Source organism: Rhinolophus ferrumequinum, chromosome 21 (genome assembly GCF_004115265.2).
Source record: "Rhinolophus ferrumequinum isolate MPI-CBG mRhiFer1 chromosome 21, mRhiFer1_v1.p, whole genome shotgun sequence".
NCBI classification, from domain to species: Eukaryota; Metazoa; Chordata; class Mammalia; order Chiroptera; family Rhinolophidae; genus Rhinolophus; species Rhinolophus ferrumequinum.
Window position 1 is genome coordinate 11,028,961 of NC_046304.1, and position 25,546 is coordinate 11,054,506.

Genomic DNA, 25,546 nt, shown 5'->3' on the forward strand with positions numbered 1-25,546 from the left:
GAAAGGAAAGTATAATTTATATGTACAACCAATAAACCTGATACAGAAGAGGGGATTGGGACAGGCCAGGAGTGGGTGTGAAGAGAGACTGGGAAAGGGGCAGCAAGAAAGTGAAGGGGCAGCAGAGGAAGTGGGGGGTTCGCCATGCAAACTGCCACTCTCCTCAGCCCCTCCTGGGGCGGAGGGTGTGCCCATGTCTTCCCAGCCTGCCCTCCACTATTTTGCTCTGGTCCCGAAGGCAAGGTAATCCCTTAACTAGGCCCCCTGCCTGCTCCACTCAAATTTAGTCAGTATCCAGGCCTTCAGGAGGGAGGGGAGAAGCCCTCCAGGAACCTGGGCCCCAAGGACAGATTGGGGAGCTCCTCTTTGGCTCGAGGGAGTATTGCTCAACCATTACTCTTTGTAGGGTGGTCCTTGGTCCCTAGGGAGGGGGGAAGATGCCCAACACAAGATGCCAGTACGCAGGAGGTAACTGAGCCAGTGAACGGCGCCTTTATTCTGAGGCTGAACAGCAATCGACTCCCTCCCTTGTAACTGCTCCATCCTCCATTTGGGGAGAGGTAGGGGAAGGAAACATGCAGCCACCCCTCCACTTCCCTTCCTCCCTCTAAGGGCTCATTGTCATCCTTATCTAAAGTCCCCCTCCTCTCTTCAAAGCTCTTTTCCCCACCAGTTTCTAAAGGCCAGGCAATGCTAATCCCCCACTTCTGCATGAGATGGAGCATACATTGCAGGAATAAAGACTGGGGATGCTCCACTTCTTTCCTCCCTACAACCATTTATTGGGAAGCTGTGTATGTTTGGCAGTGGGGGATAAAAGTATTTGGAAGACCCTGCTAACCATCTCCCACCCAGACCTCTTCTCACCAGCAGTCTTCAAAGCGTGGTGGGAAAGGTACACGGGAGTGGAGAAAGACAATGGGCCCTTGAAGAGAGGAGTTGTTGAGAGAGGCAAAAGGGCTCCTAGCCCAGTGGTGGCCCAAGGGGTGGGGAAGGCGGAGGATTGGCAGCAGGCCCCAAAGCCTGAGCTGGGGGTCGGCCTCGGGCACGGGGCCTGGATGAAGGACACGCCTGGGATCCAGTCAGTCGTCTATACAGATCACCTCCCCGGCTCGGGGCTCCTTCCGATCCAGCCCGTCTGACACCAACGCCCCCACCATTTCCTTCTCCTTCTTCACCAGCACTGGAGGGCCGTTGGTGGCGGCTGTTTGGGAAGGGGATAAGGAAGGGTCAATCCCTACTTCACTCCCAAACATCACTGTCCAACAACAGTATATTCTCACTTTTAGGTCACTTCATGTCACTTCTGAATGTCCAAGGTAGGGGTGGAACCAGAGAAAAAGGGCAAGAGAAAGATCAGGGTGAACCCCTCTCCCTGATATTCCCACTTGTGCCACATGATGGAACACATGCGCCAACTCTCACCATACCCCCTTCTCATTTCATTTTCCCTTTCCCTGAAGTAACCCAGATGGAGGAGCCTCAGGTAAGAGGTACCAAGCCGCATAATCACTGAAACCTTGGATAAGGTTTTTGAGAAGTTAAGAAAGGGGTGCGAAGAACAAAGCCCAGAATAACTCCATTTCCTTGGGGTACTTCCAAGGAAATGAGATAGGCTGGAACAGTAAAAGGGTAGCTCAGCAGGGATGAAGCTTGGAAAAACAGGAATGGGAGAAGTCATCAGCTGACCTGTGATGAAGGACCCTGCAGGCATCTGGCTGTAATTGGCGCCTGCGGCGGCCAGGGCCCCTACGGGAGCGGCGCTGAAGGCTGCCCCGTACCCCGGAGGTGTAGCGTAGGGACCCGGGGGGAAGGCCTGGAATAGAGAACAAGCCCAAGTTAGAGGGTCCACAGTCTGAAAGGAAAGAAGCTGTAGGGGAAATGTTATAGGGCCAAACTCCAGAACTAGTGAGGTGTGTAACATACAGGCATGGAGATTCAAGGGTGAGGAGTGTGCTAGAGCAAGTCATTTTTCCATACGGGATCGGATGGAAGCGTCTATATGTGTGCAGGAGGAGTACCGACAGGGAAAATGGAGTTAGAGGGAAAGGGGGTTACCGGTGTGGGGTGAGGTTCTGTGCCCTTGCTGGCCAGCCGGCTGAGGATGCTGCGCTCGGACATCTGAAGGCGGGCTGCGATGGGGGGTATTCGGGACAGCGTGGCTGGCAGGCGGGTCACGTCTGCCTTCATGTCGCTCAGCAACTCCTCCAGCTGGTTCAGAACTGGGGCCCGGGCCACGGAGAAAGAAGGGCAAGAGAAAGACAGGGAAAGGAAGAGATGGAGCCAGGAAAAGAGACGAGGAGTCGGATGGACAGATAAAGTCAGAAAAAGAGAGCGAGAGAAGGACACAGATGTCAAAGAACCAGAGAAGAAGAAAATGACAGAAGTAGACAGAAAAAGAGAGCAACTCGGGGGTGGGGTGGGTGGGTGGGAGTGTCAGGTAAAGAGGGAGAGAGACCAGATCACCACAGAGAGAGATGGAGAGAGAAGAAAGGAAAAGGGAATATGGAGAAAAGGGAGATAGAGGAGGACATTGGAAGACATGGGGGCGGGGAGTTGTCAGAACATCCCATACTGGAAGAATGATGTTTTGGGGTTGGGGATGATGGGGAGGAAATAGTCAGGAGGCATGGGAGGTGGTAAGTGGTGTCAAAGATTTAAGGATCAAGGCTTTAATAAGTAACTGGGGAGGGAGGTTAGAGGGTCAGCATTACAGATTCAAGGAATTAGAACAGGAATCAAAGGGGCCAGGAGTCAGTCACTACATCACATAAGATTAGATGGTTAGAGGGCTTTGGAATTTCATCTATCATTTTCAAGGTAAGAGGGTTTGGGAGGAACGGTTGAAGGTCAAAGGGAAGTTTCATGGGGTAGGGACAGAGGGTGGGACGGTGGTAGTTTCTGCCTCGTGGAGTGAATGAGATGTGAGGAACGTGATTTGTGGGATTGGGGGGTAAGGATTTTTGTGGACTATACACAGGCCAAGGCCCTGGAGAGGGTGTTATTAACAGTATGGCAGGCATGTAGGTCAGCGAAGAAGTTCTGCCCTGTGGAGGGGACATGGTACAGTCTCATGGAGTTTTGGGGGCAGAGTCCCTCTATTAGGCACTGATGTGAATGCAATTAGGCATGGACGAGAGCTGGCTGCACAAATCCTAGAGTCTAAAAACCCAAGGGGGTGCCAGGTGGGTCAGCGGTGGGGTTAGAGGTCAGAGGGGGTTGGTTCAGAGGGTAAAGGGTTCAGAGGGGTGGGAAGATTTTGAGGGGTGCGGGGTGAAGACTTACGCAGCGTTGTGGGCCCTCCCCCGCGCGGGGCCGCCGCGGCCCTTACCCTTGTGCAGTACGGCGTTGGCTGGCTTGTTCCCTGCCAGCGACTCCTTGGAGAGGTGCTGGTGGCTCTCAGCCAGGCACTCGGCCTCGGCAAAGCGGGCGTGGAGGGCCATGGCGGGGTGCGCCGGCTCCTGCGAGAGGTTCAGGTAGGCCGCCCGCCGAAGCTGCTCCTCAATCACCAGCGCCTGCTCCAGGAGCTGAGGGCATGGGGAGGGGATTAGTGCAGGGGTCTGCCAGCAGTGGACGAGTGGATGCGGTCCAGACCTAGCACTGGAGACCCACACTGCCCTCCCTGCTGGTCCAAGACACCCCAGCTCCCCACCAATACTGACTGTGATCCCAGCACTGACCCAGATCAGGACCACAGTCCCAAACAGAAGGTTACACTCTGGTCTTGGCCTCAGGTGTCGCCGCCATCCTCAAGGTATTAACCTTCCCTACAGTCCAACCAGATCTAGTCCCACCTCTCACCCAAGCCCCTCTTCAGCATTGTTTCTTTCATCCCTCATCCTCACCTTGAATCTCCGGGCCAGAAACTTATTTTTCATCTCCAGAAAGTTCCCCTTATTGGCTTCAGTTTTAAATGGCTCATTGATAATGGCAAACTGAGCATCATTCTGGATGTCCTGCCATCGTGCGTAGCCATGGCTGCCGATGAAGGAAGGGAACCATCAAGGAATTTAACAGGGCTGGGCTGGGCTGTGAACACTTCTGCCTTCTGGCCTGATCGCCCCAAAGTGTGGCACTATTCCCCCTTCCCTGCATGTGGACTCCTTCTCTGTAATGCCCCTCTCTCCAGGTTAAGAGAACCTTTTTTTCCCTTGTATTTGTATTAAAGGATACAGGACAATCCCAGCCAGAAGCCAATAGTCATGTCTTCGGTGCCAGATCTCATTGAGTTTCCCCGAGGAAATAGCTGCCCGTTCCTCATTCTGCCACAGTGTGTGAAGCTCTGAAAAGAATGGAAGATAGATGAGGCATCAGGAGTTTTTAACCCATATCCAACCCAACAGACAGGTATCGATGAGGGAACTGAATAGTGGTAAAGGAGCAAGGGCTCTTTAAGGTGAACAGGGCAAGGTTAGGTTAGGGACAACAGTAGCTACAAACAAGGTTCAAGTTAGGATTAAGAATAAAGGTAGAATTAAAGACAACTCTGGAGTTAGGAATATACTAAAGGAGGACGGGGGGCAAGGAGTAGACACGCATGTACCATTTCATTGGCAGTTACTTGGAATTAAAGGTAGCAGGAAATTGCAGGCAAAACGAGACACCCCATGAGGATGAGCAAATCCCAGAGAAGAGCAGGTGGCAGTGAGAGACCCCCTCCCACCTGTGAAGCCACCGTCTGCAATATTGAACATGAACCGCGGCTTCTCTGCCTTCTCCTCACGTCGCCCATTGGACCGTGGCTCGTCTCGAGGAGGACCAGGTCGAAGCTCTCGGTCCCCTTTTACATCTTCTGCTAGGGCAGATGGGCAGAGCTCATACCGCAGGACAGTCTCCTCCCAGGTCCCAAGGGTACTCCCTGTACTGCACTGGTCCTTGGAACAACTACCCACCCAGGACGCAGGCAGCTGGTCCCCCAGACTCCACCTCCCGATTCCCTCAGGGACCCAGGGTCCAGTCCTTCCACCCATTACCTCTCTTGCCCAAATCCCCCGTTTCCCCCTCCGGCCTCTCCCTGTGTTCCTGTCCATCCAACGGCTTCTCCTCCCCTCTCTCTCCTGGCGTCGACTCTGTGGCTGTGGGAAGGGGTAGGGAACAGGAGAGAGGATGTCACTCTCATTCCTTGACCCCAGAAGAGGGCACCCCCAAATTCTAAGCCCATCATCCCCCAAGTCCATGCACCCACCTGACTTCTCTCTGTCCCCCCGGTACCCAGGTTCAGGCTCCATCTCTCCAGGTACCCCTGGCACCTCATCCTCTAGAGGAATCTTCCTTGGCTCTAGTCGCTCTCCGAACGATAGGGCTGGGCTGGGGGTATCAGCCTGGAAGAGAACAATGGGTGGGGATGAACCTGAGGGCTCCCAGATACCTGGCCTCCAAGATTCCTCGTTCCCTCCCCTCAGGGAAGTCAAGTAGCCACACACCTCTGTCTCTATCTTCTCCCCAGTTTTGCTATTCTTCTCTGGCTTCTCCTGGTTTTCAGCTTCTTCCTTCTCAAGTGGTGTCCTCATGCCATCTCCTTTCTCACTTGGAGCTGGAGTAGCTACAGGGGAAAGGCAGAGTGAAGAAGGTATCAACTTCCCACCGTGACCCCCATCCCTCAGAGTCTAGCCCCTTCAGACAACGGCCTCGTCTCCATCTCTCCCACCATCCCAACCCAATTACCAGGTTTAGAGGTGCAAGGACTGTTTGTAGCGGAAGCCTCAGGGGTTGTGGGAGATGTTTTAGTAGGAGAGGAAGCTCTGGAGGAGCGCTTTGAGTCAGCACTGGGATCGGGCATCAGCTCAGGCATCGACCAGCGCCCATTGATGTGCTCAAACTCCTGCACCTGAGGCGGGAGGGGGAGCCATAGAGACAGGGGTCAGCTCCAGGCACTGGAATCACAGGAAGCTCAAGTCCTGTCACACCTCGCACCAGCCTGAGTCTGGAACTCAGGGATGCAAGGCAGAGAAAAGACAGGACCAGGTGGCCAGCTTGACTCTTGGTGAGGGAAAGACTGATACCTTCTTCTTGACGAGAGACATGACTCCAATGCGCGTCAACACTTGCTGGCGACTCAGGCCCTCCCGAGGGACCCCGTCAGCAAACGTTTCAGAGCCATCTGCCCCGGGCTCACAAAGATGGCGCATGAACAAAGACACATAGGCCCTAAGGAGCATGGGGGTAGAAGGCGGGTTAGGAGAGCCTTGAGAGAGGCACAGGGATCACCGAACTCCTCAACCCTGAACTCCCTGAGTGCCTCCAGGGGTCCTCCCCTGGGCCTCTCAATCTCGCCATGATCAGCCCTCCAACTCCTAACCCGTCTGCCCCGCCCCTTGTTCTTCCACTGTCTCCTTGGCTTTGGTACTTTGGTCAAAGGCCCCATCAGTCAACTCTTCATCCTTTCCACCAGCTCCCATGCCTGGTTTTCATGGTCAAGGAAATGTGAGGCGAGGACAGTCCAGGTGAGGCACCTTTCTTAACCACCTCTCCCCTGGGGAAGGAAGCCCAGTCTCTCTACTCTCGGCTCGTCTGAGGGGAGGTGGGCAAGGCTGAGCCCACCCCCCAGGAAACCGAGCCAGAACTATTGTACGGCAGGGAGCGTGATGATCAGTTGAGTAAGGTCACATCATATGGTGGCCAAGAGGAAGAAGGCAACGCCCAAAGCTCTTACCCTTTCATCCAACTTAGGCCCGTATCACCCACACTCACTTGAACTCCTTCTCCGTCTTGCCTCTTAGGTCCCGCACCAGCCACTGAGTGGTGAAAGCATCCTGCGGTGGCATCCCCCAGCGCATGACAGCATTGAGGAAAGCCTTCCGCTGACGGGTATTGAATCCCAACACCTGAGGACGGGGGCGAGGAGGGAGTGGGTGGTGATGTCCAGGGACCCCATATCTTGATCCTTTGTCCCGTCAGTGACTCAGTGTCCAACCCCCCAGCTTTCACTCTCTCCTTAGGGAACTCTCAGGAGCCTGGGCCCAGCTCTCACCTCAATGTTGCCCCCAACTCGAGCCAGCAGTGGAGGCAGTGGCTTATCCTTTTCATTCCGGAGCTGCCTCTTTGACTGTCGACGCCCTGGGCGGGGGTGACCCAAGTTAGTAGATCCACCACCTCCTCCACCCCTCAGTCCTTCCCAGCACCCTGTTCCCACAAGATATAGAACTCCAGGAAGGCCCGTGTCACGTCTGAGACGCTTCTAATTTTCTTCCAAGCACTTTCAGAACTACTAACTCAGGAGTGCTAAAAGAATCAAGTCATAGTAAAAAACTTAGAAGCAAGTATTTGATGCAAACAAGATGACTGATGGGAACATAAAATAATGTAATCTTTCTGGATCGTTCATCGAGGCATCTAAGCCTGCAGCGTTATATTCTCCAAATTTTAACACTGGAGAGATTATGGGCATTTCTTCCTTTTTGCGTATCTGTAATCTTTACTTTCTCTACAAAAACGCATTATGTATATAGAAACAATGGGCTTCAAGGACAATGAGAAGAGTAGTTGTAGAAAGTCAGAAAACAGACGCTACCTTCAGGACGTTCATCAAAGTCTTCATCCTCCTCTTCTGATCCCACTGAGTACTCTGACTGGTTATCTGCAAGGGGAGAGGGCTCAGTGGTCAGTGAGAGCGCCCTGCACAAGGCCCTGCTAGGACTTTCTGCCTGGATGCCTCCACTTGGAGACTTCCGTATCTTCACTCTGGCCTTCACCCTCCTGGGGATGCTGTCTGCAATCTTGACTCTGGGGCCATATATCCTGAACCATGTCCCCTCACCACCCACCTTGTCTCTGGGCACCTCCTGAATCCTGTGTAACCTGTTCTGAAGAAGAACTCCTGGGTGTCCACAAGAGCCCCCCCCACTATCACCAGATAGCTTAGATCGCCTGCAAACCCACCTGGCCTCCAGGCAGCTCCTACTGATCCTTCTTAATCTCTTTCCCCTTTAGCAGGGAAGGCCCTGACCTCTAGGCGTCTGTCTTGCCTGCCACACGCCCGCAGCCTTCAGGCCCCTCCTCAGCACTCTGAGCTTCTCAGTTCCTGTATTGGGGGCAGTCCCCACCTTGGTCCTCCTGAGCAGCGTCATTGTAGTTGACTTGCTTTCGAACCCGCTTGCCCTTGCCGAGATTCCGGGCTAGGTCTTCCTGCTGTTGCTCATAGTGATGCCTCAGCAGCTTCTCCCAGTAGTCAGGATCCACGTTCTCCTCCTGCTTGATGATCTCTCGTTCGATCTCCTCAATCTGAAGGGCAGCAGAATGAACAGTGGCAGTCTCCTCCCCACCCAGTCCTTCCATCTCCTGCCTCCTACATCTCTTAAGCTCTGCATGAATTTTCTGGACACTGCACATTTGCCTTTTCCTTCTCTCTTACCCGCTATATGCTTCTCCTACCTTGTTAATCCCCTTTTCTAAATCTCTCCTCTAGTGCCCTCTGTGTGCCTCTTGCTCTGACTCAGAAGGAACCCTTCCATGTTTATTGGTGCTTTCTGGGCCTAAGTCTTTCTCCAAAGTCCAATTTCACCCATTAGACCAAGAAGTTGTTTGCAGTCCACTACTGCTCTTTGTAGGGCTCTATGGTAAGAGAGCAGACAGAAAAACAAGAGGAAGGGGGACTCCTGTTTCGAGGTCCGGTAAGACACTGCCCTTCGGAGACAGCCTCGGACAGAGAGTGCCCAGCCCCAGCCTCTCACCTTGTCTTCCTCCCGCACCACATACTGGGCCACCTTGAAAGAACTGAGATATTCGTTCATGTTCTGCACGTCAGTGTCCTCAGTTGCATCCTGGTTCCGGTCCAACAGCCGAGCGATGGCCTCATTGTCATAATGAATCACACTGCTGTCCTCCTCCTTATTCTCCCCTGGTGGAGAGGGGGATATGAGGGAACTCTGAGTTCCAACCAGAACTTTGGGAAGAACTTTAGAAAGATCAAAGCAAAGCGTTCTACTCTGCTTCCCTTCCATGGGAGCTCTGGAGAAGGCCCTTTTCCTGGAAGTCTATGTAGAGATTTGCTGTTGTTTTCAATCCTACATGTAAAGAAAGAGGCCAACCTTCCTCCACAGACTACACAGAAGTTTTTCTTCTAGGGCTTCAGGAGAGAAATACTCAAGACGAAAGCAGGGGCCTGCTTTCAGAGAGTTGCAGAAAAAGTTCTCACCCTCGTTTTCATCCTTAAATAGTTCCTCAGTGCCAAATTTGAGGATGTCATCCAGCTCCTGCTTAGACATGGAGCCCGCTTTGGAGCCCAGCCCGGGCCGTACCACCAGATGTGTCAGCATCATCTTTCTCTTGGCCACTTGTGTGATTCGCTCTTCCACTGATGCGCGAGTCACAAACCGGTAAATCATCACTTTGTTGGCCTGGCCGATCCGATGAGCACGGCTAAAAGCCTGCAGGGGTGGGCGAAAGTGGGGATGGGCCAAGGCGGTGGCAGGGAAGACACCACCCACATGCTCAGGAAAGGAAGCTGGCAAGGAAGGGTCTTCTATCGCCCAACAGACTTATTTCTGATCCCAGAACACAACACCCTCCTCTGTGAACCCGTGTGTCCTTGCCAAGTGGTACAGGAGCTCCAGGAGGCGAGTTCCCACCTGGATGTCATTATGGGGGTTCCAGTCAGAATCGAAGATGATGACAGTGTCAGCAGTGGCCAGATTGATGCCCAAGCCCCCAGCTCGGGTGGACAGGAGGAAGCAGAATTGCTGGGCTCCAGGAGCTAGGAGGTGAGAATTAGGAAACCAGGCTTGTCTTGTAGCCAGCAATTCTGTCTACCTGCTCCTAGATATTTCCTGACTACAACCAAACAAGTCCCCAACTCAAAAGCCCAAGTGGCTAATATCTTCCCAGGCCAGCCCCGTCCCAGCCCAGGGACCTAAGTGCAGGTTTCTTGGGTTTCGCATACCCAGCGGGGACCAACGCATCTCGCCTCTCACCATTAAATCGATCGATGGCCTCCTGCCTCAGGGCACCAGTGATGCCACCATCAATGCGCTCGTACTTGTAGCCTTCATAGTCTAGGAAATCCTCTAGCAAGTCTAACATCTTGGTCATCTAGAACAAGAGAAAACAAAGGAGTCTATAATGATGAAGCAGTGGGGTGGGCCCTGTCGATTCTATCCCTTTACTCTCCCTCAACCCCAGTCCTCACACTTGTACCCATGCCCTGTCCTATGCTCCCCGGGTGCTGCTTCCCCTACCCCCAGCTCTTTCTCATTCCACATTCCTGTCATACTCTCTTGATTTAAGATCATTTCTGTTAAGACAGAGGTTCTTCTGAGACCCCTGAAAAGGTTTCAAACAAATCTATGAGCCCCATGAAAATCTGTACACGACTGTATAATTATATGTACAACTTTTCTGGAGAATGGATCCATAGCTTTCATCAGATTTCCAAAAGGTCTGTGCTCTCCTCCCTTCCCCAATAAGATTAAGAAATAGTACCAGTCCCCAGAGACCTCCTTGAGAGGCAGATGGCTCACTCTCCCTCTTCTCTCCATCTAGCTTAAAAGAAGCTGGACTATACCTTCCAAAGAACAGGGGTCAGAAGCCAAGAGGAACCTAGCTATACCAAAAACTCTTAAGGGTGTAATCTCCTAACCTCTCATACCACGGCAGCCACAGGAATGAGGTAAGGGATTAGTCTGAGGGTGAGAGTGAGCTATGGGGCTGGGTCACCTGTGAGAAGATGAGCACTCTGTGTCCTTGCTCCTTCAGCTTCCGTAGCATCTTCTGCAGCAGCATGAGCTTCCCGGATGCCTTAATAAGTGCCCCACCCTCATAGGCCCCACTGGGGAGTTTTGGGGACTCCTGAAAAGAAGGAAGCAGAAAGGAGGATGAGAGGGTCAGGAAATGTGCCCCCATATTTACCCCTCTCAGAAATCCAATCCCTGGCCTCACAGCCCAGCTTCAGCTCTGTGCTCAACTCCTCCCACTTGCAGAAAGCCAGGCCTTGAATCAGTTTCCAGCTCTTGTACCTACCATAGCAGCCACAGGAAAGAGGTATGGATGGTTGCAGCACTTCTTAAGATCCATCATGATGTTAAGCAGCGACACTTGGTTCCCACCGCCTCGGGAATTCAGGGCCTCAAAATTTCGAGTCAGGATATACTTGTAGTATTTTCTAAAGACCAGAGTGGGGCATATAAGAGACATAAAGGAAGCGGTTACGATGTCATGCTTGGTCACCTATGCTTGGAAAGCTGCCACCAAATCCCCAACCCGTAGTCCAGGTTAACCCGTCTTGCATCTCACTTTTGCATGGGGCTTAGCTCCACTCGAACGATGAGCTCTGTCTTGGCTGGCATGTTCTTAAAGACATCAGCCTTGAGCCTACGTAGCATATGTGGCCCCAGCAAATCATGCAGTTTTTTAATCTGGTCTTCTTTGGATATGTCAGCAAACTCCTCCAGGAAGCCCTCCAGGTTGCTAGTAGTCAAAAGGAAATAAGGAAATGAACAGCTGTCAGGTTTTGCCCCTGACCTCAGACTCTATTCTTCACTTCAGATGAATCCTCCACCCACTTGTCTTCTCAGCCCCTCCGCCTCTCATCTCTCCAGACTACCCTACTGAGCCACTTACTTAAATCTCTCTGGGGTGAGGAAGTTCAACAGATGGAAGAGCTCCTCCAGATTATTTTGCAATGGAGTCCCTGTCAGCAGCAACTTATGATCTATCTTGTAGCCATTGAGGACCCTGAAAAACTAGAAAATGGGGCAAAGAAAGGCAAGAGAAAGGGCCCATCAGTGGCAAGTCATTGGCCCATATTATCAACCTTTTCCTGCCTCCAGCTTCCATTTCCTTCAGGATCAGAGGCCCCAAACCCTAGTTTTCTCCCTCTTCCAACCTGGACTTCTTCCCCAGAGCTTCCCAGGCATCCTGCCTCCCAGACTATAAAGTCCCTGGAACTTTTTAAAAATGAAGGCAAGTAGGAGTCCTTGCCTTCATTTTAAACAGTCTCAAGTTTCTGAGGTCTGGGTATCTCACTCACCTTGGACTGGTTGTTTTTGAGCCGATGGGCCTCATCTACCACGAGGCAGGCCCAACGGATGGAGCCAAGTGCTGCCTGATCAATGGTGATCAGCTCATACGATGTCAGGAGAACGTGGAACTTCACCTGTGCCTCCCTCTGCCGATACAAGCATTGTCCATTTGGCTGCTACCTGATACCCAAGCACCTCCACCCCCATTCTGTGCCCACCCTCTCCTGACCATGAGTGCCAAAGGGAGCCAGCTGGCGAGCCTCCAACTTTGACTCCATGCAAGGATTATTAAACATGGCCCTCCAACTTCCATCACATGATCCACGTACACCTCTGGGAGTGCTTGCTACATCTCCAGGATTGGAGTGCAGAGGCGTGAGGGTGGATAAAGGAAAGGAGGGAGAAAGCCGAGTGGGGAACAAAGGAACTGAAATCCTGGTTGGGGCAAAGAAATGACAGATTTGAGGGTCTTAGAGAATATGAGGGGCTTACCTTCATCTTAAAAGCTTTCTTGCCACCTTTGATGGCGTTGTCTTCAAAGGAAAACTCATTCTCACGAATGATGGCCCGGCTGTCCTTGTCACCCGTGTATGTCACCACGTAGAACTTGGGTGCCCACATCTGGAACTCTCGCTCCCAGTTAATGATGGTAGAGAGTGGGGCACTCACCAGGAAAGGACCTTTTGTGTGGCCCTGGGATTCGAGGGTAAAGGGGACCATTAATCCAGGTTGTAGATCCCAGTCCCCTGCCTGCCACGCCCTCCCCCCATCCTCTGCCCTCATCCTCCACTCCCACCTTCCCCAGTCCAGGCTGGGCCAAAGCCTGGCAGTCCCTCTCAGGGGCCCTAGAATTGAGCACCTCCTTATAGAGTGAGTAGAGGAAGACGATGGTCTGTATGGTCTTGCCCAGACCCATCTCATCAGCCAGAATGGTGTCAGTGCCCTGGGCCCATGAGAAGCGTAGCCAATTCAACCCTTCCAGCTGATACATGTGCAGTGTGCCTCCAGTGGCTGTGATAAACCGTGGCTGAGTCTCATATTTCACTGTAGGCTGTAGAGTCAAGAAGTCAGAAAGCTCAAGAGAACTGTCAGCTGCTCCTCTGGTCTTGGTCTCCTCCTCCCTCTTCCCTGGCACTGACACCACGTTGGATTACAATTCCCTCTACTATAGCCTGAGCTTATGAAGGTTCTAGTTTTCAGTCCCTCCCCTTCATTCCTTAAAACAAGACCGGGCAGCATCATGGAGAAGGCAACTGGTGGAAGAGCCCTGTGTGCTGCTCTCTCTGGTGGCTCTCATTTTTATGCCAACATTCCTAGCCACTCTTGGAGCAAGGCTGAATATTGAAGGAAGAGCTACTGTTCAAAGAGGTTGCTGAAACTCTGGGAAGTTCTACCAGTAGCCCCGGGGAAATATTCAATCACCATAGCTCCAGAAATGGGACAAAGGTCTAGTAAGAGGACTTACATCATTAGTAGGAGAACTGGGAGGCCCATCACCCTGTAGCTCCTTCTTCTTCTTCTTATACTTGCGGGGCTGGGCGGGGTCCTCCCCCATAATGAGTTCCCTGAGGAAAGAGTGGGTCTGAGTGAGGCCTGGTCTTTGGTAGCCCCTCCCTCTTCTGAACCCACTCCAGAGCTATCTCCTACTTTCCATAACCTAGATTTTTCTACCATTTCCTTTCTCCCAGACTCTTTATCCTCAGCCCTTGAATTTCACCTCTACAGATAACCCTCCCTACTCCTGAGCACCCTCTTCTTCATTACTCAGGGTACATCTTATTTCTCTTCCCCATACTGCCTCTTTACCAATCCCACCCCAAACAACCCAGCCCAGCCACCCAATGCCCGAAATTCCAGATCGGGTCTGTCCCTACTGTATCTAATTTTGTGCTGGAGGTTTAGTTTTCATGCGCCTATCTCAGACTCCCTCTGACTCACGACATGGCTCCCTCACCGGTGTCTCCAGTAGCTTTGCTTGTGGTCTTCATATTCAGGGATGTTCATTTCATCTTCCTCCCAGGTGGACTGGTCATATGGCAAGTCCCTCCATTTTACTAGATAGTGGTAATTCCCCTTTTTATCCACACTGTGGGACAGGAGAAGAAAAATAATATGGATCACATGTAGGAAGAAGTCATAATAAACACAATTATCAGCAAACACAAAGAATTTGTCACGTAATCCTCAATGGTGGTCCATTGGAAGAAAGTTTAGAAAGGCTGAAGTACTACCTTAACTTTTTCAGGATGGCTTCCTAAAAACCAACTCTCACAAAACACCCCTGGGTTCAACATATTTTGTCCATCCAATCAGTATTTGCTAAGCGTCTATTATGTGCCAGGCACTAGTAATTCAGCAGTGAACAAAACAGACAAATGACCCTATTCTCATGGAGCTCATATTCTACTGAGGAAGGCAGCTATGAAATAGGAAAATAAATATATAATTTTAGGTAATAATAAGCATTATGAAGAAATAAACACAAGAAACACTGGTCTGAATGAATCATGCTTTTCGTATTTTGTTTTCATGCCCCGATCCCCAGACTCGTGTCATGTGTTATCCAATAAGAGATTAGAGAAAGCGATGATGAGTCAGTGTTGGGCTGGTTTCTCTCATCCCCACATAGGAAATAAGCCAGAAGGGCTGGGGCTACAACAGGAGTTGTTCAGGTAAGTCAATTATTTGGTTCATCAACAAATACTAACATGGGGCCATAACCGCAACAAGAAGAGTGGCATACCCCAGGACCAAGGCCTGCCTGTGGACCAAGAAATCACCTGTGGTTGATAATACGGTGGACGGTCATCCACTCTGGCTTGATGCCAAAACGATAGTACTTCTCCTCCATCTCGGCATAGTGCGGATCTTTCACCTTGCGCTTGTCACTCTTCCCATCGTCCTCACCAGAGCCATAGTCCAGGGGTGGGGGCTCATCCATGTCATTCTTCCGTTGGTAGTTTCGGTACATTACCAAGTGGAAGATTTCCAGCTGATGGGGAACAGAGGAAGGAGGGAAGAGAGAGTTCCACCATCCAGAGGGGACAAGGGGAATAGGGAAGAGGGCAGCAGAAGGAACAGTATGGGAAAGGGAGCTATGAAAGAGGTGGGATGAATAATAAAGCCAAAGCAGGAAAATGAATACAACGAAACAGAACAGAGTCAGGACGTGGGTGGGGATGTAACATGCAAAAGGAAGCAGGGAATCGGTTTATTAAGATTGGGAATATTGGTAAAACATGGTTAAACATAGATAAGGAAAGAGATGGAATTAAGGAAGGCCATCTTATATTTAAGGGAAGAAATCTTATGAAGACTGAGGGAAAGGGGACTAGAGACCAAGAGAACCACATATGGAAACTAAGGAAGTAGGTATGGTATGAGGGCTAGAGGCCTAAAGTGAGGGAAAGCAAAAACTACATGGAAGACCAGAGAATAGAGGGGTAAGGGAGAGTGAGAATGGCAGTGAATGGGGTCACACGAGGGGGGGAAAGGAAGAGGCCCTTGTATGTACCTGAAGCTCCTTGGCCCAGGAGCAGTGCCAGTACGACAGTCCTACCCACTTGACAAAGAATTCTCTCTCTGATCTGCCTTGAAGAGGACGAGGAGGTGGGGCATCCGGATTCCCATCTGCCTGTGGGGGGGCTGGCATTGCCACTGGGGGCTCCCCCCATCGCCAATGCAGGATCTTCTGCACACGGCCTTTCAGCACAGGACACTTTGGGATGGACACACAAAAGGAGGAGGAAAGAAAGAGGCAGAAAGAGCCCGTCGTTAGAGTAGGAGGGCAGGGGTCCCACAAGGGATCAAAGACTAAGTCTGGGGAAGAGCATAGAAAGAGTTGGACATTTGGGCCCCCGAAATGGGGAAGGAATTGGGGCTGACAGTAACCACTGAGAGATGGGGACACTCACTGTGCATCGGGGACACAGCCATTCACCGTTGGGGATGTCGGGCAGGGGCGGGTTCAGACAATGAATGTGGTAGGAGGAGATGCAAGCATCACAGCACAAGAGCTCCCCGCCATCCTTGCACACGCGGCAGTATTCCATGTGATCGTCTTCTTCCTCCTTCTCCCCTTCTTCCTCTCCTTCCTCTTCGTATTCTTCCTCCTCCTCCTTAGCCTCCCATTGTACCCCCTCCTTCTCCTGGGGGGCCAAGGACAGACACAGAGACAGATGGAAGAAAGGAAATAAGGAGTGAGACTGGAAAATCGAGGCAAAGACCGGATACCTAAATCCTAGAAGTGCAGGGGAGACTGGTGGGAAGGAAGTATGTGGAAACTTCAGTTTCCAAAAATGTTGATTCGGAGGGCAAAGGGATGGGGAAAGGAGCAAACAGAATCCTGGTCCCTTAAAACACATTACTGAGAAGCCCAGGCCATTTAGGGGTAGGAAGAGGACAACTGGAACCAAGTTGGAAATAGATGGGTAGGTCCCTGAGGGCTGTAAGATGCTGGCACCAGGTACTCACACAGTGGGGGCAACTCCATTTGCCCTCTGGAGCCCGGTCAAGCTCAGGATCAAGGCAGACGAGGTGGTAGGCACGAGGGCAGGTGTCGCACAGAATAATTTCCCCACCCTGCTGGCACACCTCACAGTAATCCTGGTGATCCGTCTCGTAGCCATCAACCTCCTCCTCCCCGGCCACTGCAGGACAGCCCAGGACTGTCATACACCCCAGTGGAGGCAAAGGGAAGAGAGAGAAAGAAAGAGAGAGGGATTGGGGGAGGAGAAAGAAAGAGAGGGGTTGAATAAAGAATCAAAATTGAAAATAAGAAAGACAACGAGGGAATAAGAGGAGAGCAGACTGACAGGATCACACACAGCTAACACCCCCTTACCTTTCTTCTTTTTCCTTCCTGGCCGGCCTCTCTTTAGTTTCTTGGTTCGGATAGGGCCATCAGGCCGGCCTGAGGCACTGTGGACACTACCACTGTCCAGATCTGACTCCTCGGCCTCTGCTTCAGGTCCCTCATCACTCTGAAAAACATACTGTCCATAGCCCAGTGGCTGTCAGGGAAGCCAACTTGATTCCACTCGCCTCCCCAAGCCTCTTGCTCCCGCTCCAGTTTCCCTCAGGTACCCTGTGTCTGTACCCCCAGCCCATGACCCACCCCCCAGGTGTATAGCGAATAGGGAGGGGCCACTCACCGAGCCTCCCTTCTTCCTCTTGCCACCCAGCAGCCCTAGTTTGATTTTGAGTGGTGCCATCTTCTTTCCCCGAAGCTTCTTGCGTCCATCAGGTACTCGGGGGCTCTTACTCCGCCTCTTATGGCCTGGACCTGAATGAAGAGTGGTGGTGAAGGAGAAAGAGCAGAGGTCATGACATCTGAGAGTAATAATGGACGTCACAGGTTCCTCAGAACTCCTCTCTAGGGGCTATGGTTTCACTGAGAAAGCATTTCTTCTGCAACAATCACGGCTGAGAAGACAAACAAGTTCTAGACTATAATTTGAGACCACGAGGTTTGGAGGGTGAGGTGACAGTTGTTCAAAGAGGGTTTCTTACCTTTGCCCTCTTTGGTTTTGGCTCTTCGGATGGGTGGGGGCTGGATATCAGCAGCAGGGGGCGCTGGAAGGGTGGGGGGTCCGGGCGGTGCTATGGGGGTGGCCGGTGAGACAGCAGCTGACACCTGCTCAGCTACAGCTGCAGCCGCTGCTGCGGCCGCTGCTGCGACAGCAGCTGCCGACCCCTTGAAGGGGTTATTGGCGCTGAACTCTCTCCACTTGGCCCCAAGGATGGTCATCATTTTAGACATTGGGATCTTAGGATTCTTCTTAGCAATTAGGGGCCTGTAAATATAGAAGCAGAAGACTCGAACCCTTCACAGATTGTCTGGGAATACTGCCATTTCCCCTCATCAATTAAGTCTATGTGCAAGCTAGGACTCCTGAGTGGTGAAAATATGTCCTATTAAGAATAACATCAATTTGAAAATAAATTAAAAGTTTTTTTTTAAAAGGTTAGAAAAAACAGGAAAAGTATTAAAAAAACAGAAGCAAAATAAAATTTAAATGCACAGAAGATAAAAAAAGGATAAAACAACAAAAATGACATTAATAAAAATGCTTAACTTTCGAATACCACTTGACTGTTCATAAAACTTTCACATACGTTATATCTTATTTCATCCTCACAATAATACTATGAGTTGCTATGATTCTCTGCATTTTTCTAAGTTCCATGAGCCCTGATGAAGGAACCCATCAGGGGCCATGCTGGTTCTGCTCTGTGGTGGGGTATTAGGCTCTTGTGGGGACACAGGTGACCATGGTGCTGACAAAAGCACTGTCTTCAGCAGTGAGGTAGGTGAGATAACTGTACTAACGACAGCTACCAGGTACTGAATGTTCCTAGGAGCCATGCACTGACTGTACGGGAGTTTCCATTTATTACCTCTTCAAATCCCCACAAGACCCCTACAAGGTATGTACTATGATATCCCTATTTTACAAACGCAAAACTGAAGATCAAAGAAGTAAGTGGCCCAAGGTGAGACCAGGACCTAAACCTCAGCAGGCTGCCTCCAGAGTACTGAATTGCCCTTAACGTGCCTGTTCCCCAAAAGGCATCTCTGCTATTCTCTACTCTACTCGGGAGCCACTGAAGCTCAGGTCCTGCCGCCAGCAATGCATCCTCCGTTATTACCGGGGCCTAAGGAAGGGGCCAAGAATTAGAAGTTATGCAGGGGAAACTGGAACTTTTTGGAGCAGGGAAGGCCATCAGTCCTTACTACGTTCTGTCACTAGAGCATTTTCTAACCTAGCACTGGAATTATGACCCCTCCCCACGCCAAGTGAAGGGTTCCTGTCTGTGGATCCTTAGAAGTCCAGGGATTCCCTGAAATGACATGTGGAATTTTGTGTGTATGTGCTGTGCAGTTCTCTGGAGCTCAGTTTCTTAGTTTTTACGAGACTCCAGAGGCGTCTAAGGCCTCCCCAGAATAAAAAGTGTCTGTTCTCAAGGACTCTCCAGTCCCACCGCACCTCATGAACTGGCTAAAGGCTTTGTAGTTGGTGAGTGTGTGGTAATCCTCCTCAGAGTACACATGCTCCACGTCCTCGAGGCCCCAGGTCAGAAGCAGAGTTGCCGATGACTTCTGTTCTACCTGCTGGGAGAGACCAGGCTTCAGTGAGGTGAGTTCTTCTCAGCCCCTATCCTAGGCCTTTTACATGTCCTCTACCTACCCCCCAACTTCCCTGGGCTTTCTGCTTCAGGCTCCATGCTTCAGCCCAATCCCACCTCACCCATTATACCCTCTCTACTTAGCACCCACTTCTCCCAGGGCTCTCCCGCCTCATGCCTGTCTTTAACACTGATTTTTCCCGCCTTCCTCCTTAATTCTACTCACCTTTTGTCCTCCATCTCCCTCCCCCTTTTTCCGCCGCTTTGTCTTCTTCTCCTTTTTTTCTCGGTGCTTCCGTCTCCTTTTCCGACCTGGTCCGGTTCCATATTCACTGCCTCCACTCTCTGACTTCTCCCGGTACTCATCTCGCTCAGAGCCAAATTCCTCCTCACTGTCCTAAAGGAGAAAAATAAAAATAACATTTCTTCAGCCCTACCATGTGCCAAGAACTGTTCTTAGCATGAAAACACACATTATCTCTTTTAATCATCACAATAATTCTGTAAGATACTAATTTATTTATTTTTATCCACTTTTTTTTTTTGCAGATGAGGAAACTGAGGCACAGAGAGCTAAATAAATTGCCCAAGACGACAGAGTACTGCTGGGCTCCGAATTCACACAGTCCACCTCCATAGTCTGTGCATTCAACTGCTTGTCTCCGCTGCTAAGGCAAGTCATGTCAAAAACGGGGCTCTTCACTAGGTTAATAGTGAGTGAGGTTAAGGTCCCACATCTGTGAGATACAAGCCAACAAGAGGGGGGAGAAGTCAGTTCTCCCTGACTTCAGGATCCCCCATCCCTGCCCCTGTAATCAGGACCAGAGAAAATGCAGGTCTCTGAGAACGGGTCTCCTGAGCCTTATCTTAGATAGGAGTCCTCAACACTTACAAGCTTCTTGCGTTTTCGGGGTTTTCCTGGCTTGTTCTCCTTCTGCTTCTTGGGTCCTCGTTTTCTCTTCTTCACACCCAATGCTGAAGGCAGCAGCCGAATGTCGTCCTTATCTTTGGAGCAGAGAACACCAGAGAAACTAAGCTTCTAGGGTCCCAGTCTATGCGATCCCTCAACCTTACCCTTCCTCACTTCCTTGGTTCCCACTTTCCACTCTCTAGGAACTCAGGCATTAACTCCTCCAAATCTTGCCTCCCTTCACTGGATGCAAACAGAGAATCTTTCGAGTACTCTGGGATGCTCTGGTTCTGAATGGAAAGTCAAGGGTCAGAAGGGAAGAGCAGCCAAACCACTCCCTTCTCTCCTCTCCTACTTACAAGGGACCAGGCTCTAGGCCATGGGCTCTGACTGTGGCAGGTCCTTTCAGTCGCCGCCAGGGCTCCTCCTGCCTTCCCCCTCACTTAGCCAGCTGGCATCCTGCCCAGGAACTGGGGAAGCCATGCCCAGCTGCTGGCCTGGCCTGACCCCAACACTTGGAGTGGGGAGACACAAGCTGGCAGCTCCCTAAGCCAGATGCTGAGAAGGGAGAGCCAAAGGTGGACACCTGGGTTCTCACACTAACACCCTGGGGCCCTGACATCCTTTTTTCGAAGAGGGAGGCCTCTATTTATATTTCCGCAGATAATCACCCAGCCTCCTGTTACCCAGCGCAACCCTGGAGGAAAAGAAATCCTCAGCTGGTCATTTTCACTTCTGGCCCATTGGATCATAGGCCTCGCTCCTTCATCACATGCTAATCCTACAGGAGAAAGTCTCCACAATTACCTAAACATTCTTTCTCCTCATAAGGAGCCTGGAATCTGCCTTCAAACCTATTTCCATATTCTTTCTCCCTTTGAGAATTCAGGGGCCCTACCATTTGTCCCAGGGTCTCACCCTTTGTCTCCAAATCTAGTTCCAGACATCCTGACCCATTCATATATAAACAGTATGGGAAACCCAAACAAAGATATAGGAACAGACACACCTTACCTATGTATTCTCAAATGGACAGGCATACACACAAACTCATGAGCACAAATCGAGGACAGCCTGTACCTGCTTTCAGCAGGGCTATGTCCCTTTCTCCCCAGATATCTCTGTCAGAGAGGTCAGGGCTAGTTCTTCCCTGATGTCCCCCTGATTCAATCTCCATGACCCCTGCCCATCTGTGGAGGCTTAGGAGACAAAGTTACTCCACATAGAGGAAGACACTGATGCCACACAGACATGGAGCCCTAGTTGGCCTCCCTCCCACAGCAAGCACTAGACTAACCAGCCAGACCTGTCTTGCTCAGGCAGAGGAGTCTGTGCAGGAGCGGGAAAAGCCTGGGCTCCGCCCAGCCCCTTGCTCTAGGACACACAATCCTTCCTCCTACAACAGCCAAGGGAAGATTAGCCACAATTAACACCGGAGGCCTGGGTTTCCATTGCCTCAGAATCCCGGCACCTCCTTCCTTCAATGCTACTTCTTAAAACTCCAGCATCCTGTGTCCTCTCCTGCAGGAAGACACTCTAGGATTGGGAGTTTGGGGTGGGGGGGGCGGGCAGGGGGTGCCTGCAGAAAGCCCCCCGTGTGAAAACAGTGAGGATTGCAATAGGAAATAAAAAGTCAGTAAGACACCATGCCCCAGCAAGCCAACTTTCTCTAACCCCAGGGACTTCGGTTAACGTGAACAGGGAAACAGGGCAGTGGCAAGGGCAGGCCAACTGGCTAACGATCAGGGAAACGGCCTCGGTCACCACTAGCTGGGGGTGGGGCACAAGCTCTGGGACCTCGCAGCCAGTTAACTCCACTCCCCACCCCAGCAGGAGGTTTCCGAACTTGGGAAGGCGGTGGTGGGTAGAGGCTAAGGAGAATGGCGAGGAGAGGAAAGGGAGGGCAATAAAGCAAATCCAAGTCCCAACCTCTGTCTCACCAGCCACTCAATGCTGGCCCGGAGCCCAGACTCTCCCACATCCCCGGCTCAGATCTCGGGAAGACCGCGAGGGAGGAGGGTGGGCAAGGAGCGGAGGGCGGAGCCTGGCTGCCAGAGAAAGCAGGAGGAGTCTCGCAGCAAGCCTCGCCTCCCGACCGCCCCTTTTCTTCTAATCTCACCATCAATCTCTCACACATATATTTATTTTTTCTCAAATTCCCCTCCCTCCCCCACAACGAACCACCATAATAGGTCTGCTGCACATGCGTATTACACGTAGGGGGTGGGTTTGTATCTTCAGACCTTTTGCAAAGAAACTACCAGAATTTTCCGCACCACCCACAATCATTCCCCACCCCCACCCCACCCCCAAGGAATCACATCTATATATTATGTTATATTATTTCTCTAGACTTGCCAGAAGGGGGAGGGAGAAGAAATGAGTTTTGGGCTTCCTGCTCCCTTCCCCCATCAACACGAGTGCTATTATTTTAAACGTTTAACAATGTAAGGAGACTGGAGAGGGGGGAAGGGATAAAATTGGTCTTGGGTTAAGAATGTAAAACAAAATGGTGAGAATCAAAGCAGTCAGAATGAAAAACAATAGAAACCTCTAATACACACAAATTCATATTCTAGAGAAGGATGAAAGGGGGCAGCCCGAGAAAATTTCCTTAGAGGAGGGTTATTTTGCCCACACTTAGGGAGACAAATAATGAGCAGACTAAAAATATTTTCCCAAAGTTTTACCTCAGAAAGTCATCTGAGGGGGGGTGTATCTGGGTCACTCATTTGATTTGGAGGGCTGAAAGGGAAATAAAATCGCCCTGGGAGACAGAAAAGGTGGGTTTTCTTTTCAAATAAAGAATTTTTAAAACATTTGACGTTACTTCTCATCTATTCAGAAAGCAAAGAGGGAAAAGGGAGGGAGTGTTGACACAAAGACCCATCTCGACCTCAGATTCTTTCATGCTCCTCTCTCTCATACCCAAATCCCGGATCAAATACATTCCAAGTTCGGAATACAAATAGGTGACAGCGGCCAATACCCTAACATAACCTGACATCCTCTTTCTCTCTTTTTAGCCCTTTGGCTGTTTTCCAAGCAACCCCCCCTCCCCACAATTCTTTATTCCTTTTCCCTCGCGCAAATCAGTGGGCTCTCTGGGATAACTTTCTAAAAACTTTTCCCTTTTTCAGAGAAGCTTGGTGGCGGTGAAGGAGACTTTATCCTGTTTCCATCAGACACGCATCCTCCTGTCCTCTTACGAAAGCACCCTACACTCCCTCAAAGGACGTTTGCCACACAAGCCACAGAGATCAATATGAGTTTTACAAAGAGCATGATGTTAGATGTTTTGAAGTTTGGTGCATTTGTGCTGCATGGCACCCAGAGGCCTGGGGATGTGGATGTCCCCTTTCCTTACCCAAGCAGGAAGTGTGAACACCCTAAAGATGTCACCTATCCTAAAGAAGCCTAGAAATAACTCCACTAGGAGGGTGGTCTGAGTAAGGTCATTGCTGGGCTCCTGGTGCGGCAGCGGTCTGTCCCCTCCACCACCGGAGGAACTGCCCAGAGAGTGCCGGTGACCTGTCATCCCGGGAGGCGGTGGGGGGAGTGGTGCTGAGTGATGGTCAAGCTGCAGAACAGCTGGGTGGGCAGTTCACGCCCCTCAACGTGGTCAGGGTGTGGGTGGTTTCAGCGAGAGTTAGTGACAGTGAATGGCAGCCACGTGAGAGTCACAGCTGGGCAGCTCGGCCACCCCAAACTGACAGGGTCATGGGGGGGGGGAGGCGCACTTGACACAAAAGAGCCCAGAGCAGAGGAAAGATGAATGGGGTGGAGCTGGGTGCATCTGGTTTCCCAGACCCTCGCCTCCCGCTCCCCTGTCCTAAGTGCCTGCTGTCCCTGTTACGAACTGTGGGGAGCAGGGGTAGGAGCAAGTCCGATTCCAGGAAGTGGTCCGCGTGAAGTGTGGCCACCACCTGCCCCTAGTCATCGGCCGCCCACAAACATTCACACAACCCCTCCCCCACGTGCCACCGCACGCCCGAGTTGGCGGGCACCGAAGTCCCCGCAGGTGGGGGGGTCCGATGGACACCGCCCCCCCACCTTCACTACTCCTGAGGGGAGGGGGTTGAGGCCGCGGTCTGCTCCACACGCGGAAACCCCACTTTACCTCAGTCCAACCCCACCCGGACCAGAACCCGAGGGGCGCTCGCGCGGCCGCCCCTCCCCCACGTGCCCCTCCCCCACGCCGCCGTCCGGCCGCCAGGGTCTCCGCGGTCCCTCGCTCGGCCAGGGAGGGGGCCTTGGCTTCGCCTCGACCGTTTCCTGCCTACCCCCTCCCCGCCGAGGGTGAAAAAAATATATATGTATCTCCTCCTCCTCCCCCGAAAGCCGCAACCGAATGGCCCGGTCCGTGCGCGCAGCTCGCGCCCAGCGCTCTCCGGCCCGGGCGGCGGCGGCGGGGGAGGGGTGCGGCGGGGGAGGGGAGGAGGCCTGGCCCCGCGGCCGCCGCGAACGTCGCCCGCCCGGACCGCTCGGACAGCCGCGGGGCGACGGGCCCGAGACGGCGCCCCGCACCCGGGATTCGCCTCGGTTCGGCCGCGCGGTGGGTGCCTCGCCCCCGCCGGGCCTCGCGCGCCTGCAGCTCCCACTCGGGCTGGGGGGAGGGGGGGAGTCGGGGCTGCCGCTTACCTGGCGGAGGGGGCGGCGGCGGCGGCGGCGGGGGCAGAGGCGGCGGCGGCGGCGGCGGCGGCGGGAAGAGGTGGCAGCCGGGGGGGCTGTGGCGGTCGCGGCCCCGGTCGTGGCCCGGCCGGCGCCCGAGTACTCCCTCGTCGTCGTCCTCCTCATAGTCCTCTTCGGCCGCCTCCACCTCCTCCTCCTCCTCGTCGCCCTCTTCTTCCTCCTCTTCTTCCTCCTCCGACACCACCATCTCCTCCTCCTCCTCCTCCTCGTCCCTCAGAGGGGAAGCCATCCTGTGGCTCTGGCCCCCCCACCACCCCCCCACCCACCGCCCGCCCGCCTCCCCCACCGCTACCACCACCACCACCTCCTCCTCCTCCTCCTCCTCCTCCTCCTCCTCCTCCTCCTCGGCGGCGGCGTCCTCCTCCTCCTCCTCACCGCCTCCCCCAGCCCCCCAAACCCCTGGGCCACCCCCCTCCAAAACCCCCACCCTCAGGGCCGCCGTCTGAGAAGGGGGGCCAAACCACCCCAAAAATTTTTCTTGGAAAAAAAATTGAGGACTTTTTTTCCCCCTCTCTTCTTCCTCCCAAGAGAACAAGAAGGGGGGATTTAAAATATATATATATATATGTATATATAAAAGTTTTCGACTACTCTCTACCCCCCTCTCCGTTGCTTTAAATATATTTAAATTCTGAGGGGGGCGCTCAGAAATATTTCTCAGAGCTGAGGCACTAAGATGGCCGCCTTGAAATTATTTTTAAAACAACCCCCCCTCCAGCACGGCCACCCCCTCCATGAAGAAGGGGAGAGGGGGGAAAAATCCCCTTTTAAAACAAAATGGCTGGCTTAATATTTTATTTTTCACCCCCTATACTCCTCCTTGTTACACCCCCATTTCTAAGCCTCTACCCAGAAACCCACA

General features: G+C 52.2%; 1 protein-coding gene, 1 long non-coding RNA gene and 1 other non-coding gene across 12 annotated transcripts in view; 1 reads left to right on the top strand and 2 right to left on the bottom strand.

Moving 5' to 3' along the window:
• Window positions 1-24,925, bottom strand: CHD3 (chromodomain helicase DNA binding protein 3). Of its 10 annotated transcripts, none has more exons than XM_033089229.1 (40): window positions 24,634-24,925; window positions 19,975-20,087; window positions 19,309-19,479; window positions 18,944-19,065; window positions 17,466-17,749; window positions 17,108-17,238; window positions 16,798-16,948; window positions 16,428-16,621; window positions 15,869-16,102; window positions 15,469-15,672; window positions 14,735-14,946; window positions 13,909-14,040; window positions 13,420-13,519; window positions 12,814-13,005; window positions 12,447-12,647; window positions 11,963-12,100; window positions 11,554-11,675; window positions 11,227-11,400; window positions 10,954-11,095; window positions 10,651-10,782; window positions 9,909-10,026; window positions 9,567-9,691; window positions 9,134-9,365; window positions 8,670-8,836; window positions 8,043-8,220; window positions 7,511-7,576; window positions 6,971-7,056; window positions 6,691-6,824; window positions 6,003-6,147; window positions 5,665-5,827; window positions 5,424-5,542; window positions 5,186-5,321; window positions 4,974-5,075; window positions 4,664-4,795; window positions 4,174-4,282; window positions 3,846-3,978; window positions 3,332-3,527; window positions 2,059-2,222; window positions 1,690-1,816; window positions 1-1,204 (listed from the first exon to the last, which is right to left on the bottom strand). In XM_033089229.1, the coding sequence occupies exons 1-40, from the start codon at window positions 24,911-24,913 to the stop codon at window positions 1,083-1,085; spliced, it is 6,183 nt and encodes a 2,060-aa protein (XP_032945120.1). In that variant the 5' UTR covers window positions 24,914-24,925; the 3' UTR covers window positions 1-1,082. The 10 variants fall into 10 exon arrangements, with proteins under 10 accessions (XP_032945120.1, XP_032945112.1, XP_032945113.1 ...); XM_033089221.1 differs by having other exon boundaries at window positions 3,286-3,527; XM_033089222.1 differs by having other exon boundaries at window positions 3,286-3,527; window positions 16,428-16,603; window positions 18,944-19,068.
• Window positions 6,420-6,559, bottom strand: LOC117014138 (small Cajal body-specific RNA 21). Its single transcript, XR_004421442.1, has one exon. It is a non-coding gene; the product is annotated as a small Cajal body-specific RNA 21 (non-coding RNA).
• The window catches only part of LOC117012788 (uncharacterized), a 15,790-nt gene continuing 14,657 nt past the window's right edge, over window positions 24,414-25,546 (top strand). Inside the window, exon 1 of the long non-coding RNA XR_004421231.1 lies at window positions 24,414-24,547. This is a non-coding gene — a long non-coding RNA (uncharacterized LOC117012788). The remainder of the gene's footprint in view (window positions 24,548-25,546) is intronic.

Bases quoted from the DNA above. Each gene is read 5' to 3' on its own strand.
- CHD3 (XM_033089219.1), bottom strand. From the start codon at position 24,913: ATGGCTTCCCCTCTGAGGGACGAGGAGGAGGAGGAGGAGGAGATGGTG. The intron at 17,750-18,943 runs GTGCGGTGGGAC...CTATATTTACAG, and splicing joins GCCTTTAGCCAGTTCATGAG to GCCCCTAATTGCTAAGAAGA. The intron at 5,828-6,002 runs GTATCAGTCTTT...CTCCCGCCTCAG, and splicing joins TGTCTCTCGTCAAGAAGAAG to GTGCAGGAGTTTGAGCACAT.